The following is a 5,107-nucleotide window of genomic DNA, read 5'->3' as shown; positions in this document are numbered from 1 at the left end:
CACCAGAAAACCAAATGTGGAAGCACTATTGAATTTTTAGTAACAGTTACTTTTATTTTAGGTAAATGAAATACAGTAAGGTATGTGAACATATTTCTTATTTTTATGTAAAAATTACAATCCTTTTCTTAATCATCGTTATCCGCTTTATTAGATTAGTACTTTGCCTTATTCTACTACTAGCAGCGCTAATGTGACTCAATGCATTGTTTCACTTAAGCCCTTATAACTACATTCGGTGCGGAGATTTTTCAAAAATAAAAAAAACGCCTGAGGGTATTGAATAAGGGAAACACATTACCGAAAGAATTAAATACATAAGTTAATTTGGTTAGGATTTGAATCAAAAAGAAAACGAGAAAAGGAACTGCATTTACGCCGGAAGTGATTTTCGACATTTCCTTTTTTTTAATTTGACAGAGCCATCCAAGATTCTCAATTTGAAACCTTCTGGTCCCTTTAGTCCTTCAACTTTCGGCACAATTGAGGAAATTGCTTAATTTTACGTTTTTCTACTTTGTCTGCTAAGAAATGTTCTCAACGTTTAAAAAAATATTGAAACTTTAGCTTCCACACCATGCCTATCATGACTGAATTAAATAAAACTAACAATGTGCCTGCCCCATTTATGATCATAGCATAAGTTTTAAATCCACTTCTCTTCTGTTTCAGGTGCTGTTCACATGCTGCTCTTGCTTGTCATCTTCCACGAGATGATGTCAACCAATCTACTAGGGACACCTCCTCTGAGCCTGTATATGAGGCCATGCCGAAGTTCTACAAAGGATGACATCTACTTGCGTAGTAGCGTGAAGTGACAGCCCGCTGTGTGCGTCAAAATCCATTGTTGCCCTCCCAAGTGTGTAACCATGGTGAAGTGCGAGGAATCCAGTGCAGGAAGTGGCCTGCACCACAAACAGCAGAAGGCGGTGCTGAACGAAGACGTGATCATACCTCAGTCTGGCAGTCGTCGAAACAGCAATGGTTTCCTGGACGATCGAGTGGGCGGTGATATTCCTTACGTGTTCCGTCTCCAAGACAACACGGACTCGGGCAGCACCGGTCATGATCGCGGTAGCGTCACTTCTGCTAGCGTTTACTCCTTCTACAAGCAGCGAATCGACTCCATGTTCGACGAGACGAGATCGCAGATGTCGTACCAACTGGGCTCTACAAGCAGGAGACAAGCGCAGCATTCCCTTTACCAGCCGGAAGATGAAGAGGATGAAAAGCAGGAAAGAATCAACAACGCAGTGCAGGCGAGGATCGAAAAAATGTTCGCGGAGATGGCGAACGAGAAGAGTGGGACGAGAAAGTTGAAGACCGAGACTGTGAGTAGAAAATCGATAGCGTGTAACAATTTCGCAGTCGATTATCTAGGTTCTGTCGCGATACCTGAGAAGGTTACTTCCTTGCAAGGCTTGCAACAGCCTCTAAAAGAGTTATACTTCGCGTATTGTCGAGTGAAAGAGGAACAGAGCAGAGGTACAGGAGGCAGTGGAAGGAGAAGGGGCACTCTGGAAATATCAGGCAGTGGTTTGAAAGTCAGTCACAAAGGCTGTGACGAGACTTCGCATACAGAGCAGTTGAATCCCTTTTCAACTATCGCGGTTTGGGCGGCAGTGAAATTTGTCTGTAGGAGGAAGACTTTAGGTGATGGCATGGAATATGCCTTTCTTCCTCTTATAGCGGATCCTGATGCCATAGACAAGGGGGCATTGTTCAGGTCTTTAAGTCAGCTGGACCAGAAAGCAATTCAGGTAGCTGATTCGCCAAACGGTGAAAGTGATAACCACCACTCCCCACTGTTCGCTGTTGTTATGAGGACAATGGGCGTTACCAAGCAATTGGAATGTCATGGTTTCGTGTGCTCCCGTTCAGAAGATGCGATTGTCATAGCTGCCAATCTATATCAAGCTTTAATTGTGCATATGCAATCACGAAATAGGAGGAATGGCGTTAAGGGTGGGATGAAACCATCGCATAAAGGTCCGATGAACAAGAATGGGATCAGTTATGTTAGTATAGGCGGGGGAAGCAGTATAGCAGGAGGTGACCTGAATGATAATAGAAGTATAGCCAGTGGCAGAGAGGATGTCACGAAGAGAATTCTTGCCAAACCCAGTGAAAAAATAGGGGATAATGTGCCGAGTACAAGTGCTACAGATCTCAGCCCCTCGGCTGTCGACACAGTTAAGAAAAGGCCACCGCCCACTAAAATACCCCCTCCAGTTCCAGTGAGGCCACCCAGGAAGAAGAACAGATCTTCAGCTTCTTCCGCAAGTGAAGACGAAAACATTATCACAAGAGCTAGCACGCCACCGCCCTCGCTGCCAAAGCCTGAGCAGAAGAAACAAGTGGTTGCCAAGGAAACGGAACTTGCCTCGCGGACGAGGCACAGTAGAAGTGAGAGTGAGCCGTGCACAGGCACCTCGGCTATTGTTAGCCAGTCCACTGGAGTGCGAAGAGTAGCCTCGGACTTGCACGGGTACAGCAGCATCAAGCTATCGTCAGACTATCCAGAAACAGGGGATATCTTAACAAAAGTTGCCATTCCCCGAAGTAAGAGTTTCCTAAACGCAGGTGGGCCTTTAACAAGGTACAATAGGAGACACACAACAGGATTAGGTTATGGGAATGGACACAATGGGGGAGGAAATGGGAGTCCATTGGGTTTCAATGAACTGTTTGCTGAATTCAGAGCTCAAGAAGGACTCAACAGCTTGGATGACATCCTGGACGCCATCATAGATGCTGAAGGAATGTCATTCAATGATCTGAAGCCGATCTATAAGGAGTTCCTGTTGAAACTTGCTGTCACACTGACAAAGGATGAACTGTATCAGCGCAGCAAGAGTATAATGCGAAGACAGCGGAAGAAACTGAACAGGAGGAACAGCATAAGTTGCGTCAAGCGCAAGAAGACTTTCTCGACAGGTGGAGTGGGTCTCAAGAAAGTGTTCAGGAGATCGGTCTCTAAACTGAAGGCGGCTAAATCAAGACCTAGCAGTTTCGAATTCACGTCCGTCTTATTCCCCTCATCAGTCCCGATACGCAGCAGCAAGAAGTTGAGGAATGCTTTCGTCACCGACTCGACGACAACATCCACTTCAACATCCAGCTATACTTCACGTAACTTCCAAATTCACCGTCAGCCGAGTGTCAAAGTAGGCCTGTCGAAAGGGGCGCGGTTGTCAAGGAGACAGAGCTCCAAGAAAAAAAGGGCCTCCCCAATGGTAAAACGCTCACATCATCACCAAAGCGCTTCAGATGACAGTGATTTCTTCAGCATGGTCCGCACCACAGGCATAAGTGTAAGTCATAAGAGAGAGAATGCCACTCTAGTTCCTAACAGATCCTCCAGCGGGTATTTCTCGTGTAGCGAGTGCAGCTACGACAGTGAATCTTGCACGTGCATCTCAGCCGACAAGTGTTATTGCTCGATGGGGGAGGGGAAGAACAGTAAACGGAGAAGATCAAAGAGTGCCGGGATGATCCAACCGAAAGATGGCACTTTCTCGTCGTGTGGCTTTGATTCCGACAGTTGTGTTGAGAGCGACAAATGCTACTGTACCCTGCAACAGAATCATCACCACCACAGAAAGCCTACACTCCACACCAAGAACAACTCTGTCTTTGATCAGCTGAAACAAAGAGGATTTGCCGTCTCCGAGTCGAGTCTGTCAAGAGCAGCATCTCCCACGACGGCATGGCGGAAAAATGAAGGTCGAATCCATACCAAGAAAAGTTTAGTAGGAGGAACCGTGAAATCTTCTAAAAGCTTAGAATTTTTGCAGATGAATCCCACGAGACCAAATCAAGCCTGGAATTCTAGGAGAACACGGAGTGATGAAAGTGCTGGACATTTCAATAAGAGGATGGACGTCTATGAGACTCAGAGTCGTAAACTTGTTTATCATTTGCCATCGGATTTCAAGAGGGATCAGAGACGCAGTTATAGCTCTGACAACTTAGCCCTGGACTACGATCTCTTCACCACAAGCTCCAAGTCCGATGAAGAGGATGAGGATAATAACGGAAGGAGTTTCTCACCCCAACAAAGTAAAGTATTGGTCGTTTCTGCAAGAGATCCTAGAGGTCGCATCATTTATATGGGGGCATCGTGCAGAAGCGATGAAGGGTCTAAGAAGGGATCGAAAAGGTTGCCTGCGTCATCAGGATCTAGTTCCTCACGTTATGGCAGCAGGCGGCGCCGTCATCACAGCAGCGGTGCCCCCTCATCAGCGTGCGAAGCTTTGTCGGTGAAAAAGTCTGCTGAAATAGCAGCTCTGTTCGCGGATATGAAGTTGAGTCAGACAACTGGTGTTGTTGCGAAGACAGGACTGGGAAGTGCAGTAACATCCGCCCAGAAGAATGACATCGAGAATGGGGAAGTGTTTTACAATACTCTGGAGCCTCCAGCGGAATACTTCTTCAGCAAGAGGATTGGCAAAAGCTTCCTCGGTAGCAATTTAGAGAACTCCCTTGGTTACCTGCCATGACTGACATCCGTATCCATGGCAACGGTGCTGTGCAGTGCAGCTGTCTTCATCTGTTTTGTTTCAATGGTGATAAATTGCTATAAATCTTAACAAACGAATGTATGGCAGAGCGCATGGTGATCCTAAGGTTTGTGAAATATGGCATGAAGAACGCGCTTGTTTTGAAATTCAACATTCGTTTGCTGGATATTTCGAAAATTGTTGGCAAGTAACTTTGAAAATATTGTTCACGAATATAATTCAGGTGCATTTGTTAAAGTTAGTTGAATTTATATGCAAAAATACGTTGATATGATTGTATTGTTATTTGTTATCAATATCATAGTATATATTCTTTATTTTTCCAATGTCTTCAATCAAATAGTTATAGTTTATAGAACTTGAATATTCTAAACAGAGATTTCGATCATTTTATGTGTAATAATATTGCATCTGCATCATTCCTCACAATAATACTACAGTGAGTTTCTCTCATCGGCAGGCACGCCTAGCTCCCGTTGACTCATCACTCCCCGCTCCGCAACAAGGACAACACTTCGCTCACTTTATCCATGCATGACATGAATTAAAATTAAGAAAATCAGTAATTAATAAAGCCCGGATTT

General features: G+C 44.9%; 1 protein-coding gene across 1 annotated transcript; it reads left to right on the top strand.

The window, feature by feature from the left end:
* Positions 1-864: 864 nt before the first annotated feature.
* Positions 865-4,681, top strand: LOC136886780 (uncharacterized). The gene has a single exon (XM_067159585.2). The coding sequence runs from the start codon at positions 870-872 to the stop codon at positions 4,500-4,502; it is 3,633 nt and encodes a 1,210-aa protein (XP_067015686.2). The 5' UTR covers positions 865-869; the 3' UTR covers positions 4,503-4,681.
* The last annotated feature ends 426 nt before the right edge of the window (positions 4,682-5,107 follow it).

Source organism: Anabrus simplex, chromosome X (assembly GCF_040414725.1).
Source record: "Anabrus simplex isolate iqAnaSimp1 chromosome X, ASM4041472v1, whole genome shotgun sequence".
NCBI lineage: Eukaryota > Metazoa > Arthropoda > Insecta > Orthoptera > Tettigoniidae > Anabrus > Anabrus simplex.
Note: the sequence above shows the minus strand (reverse complement) of the source record. Positions and strands in the feature narration are given on the sequence as shown.

Excerpts from the sequence above, each read along its gene's own strand:
- LOC136886780 (XM_067159585.2), top strand. The coding sequence starts at position 870 with ATGGTGAAGTGCGAGGAATCCAGTGCAGGAAGTGGCCTGCACCACAAA.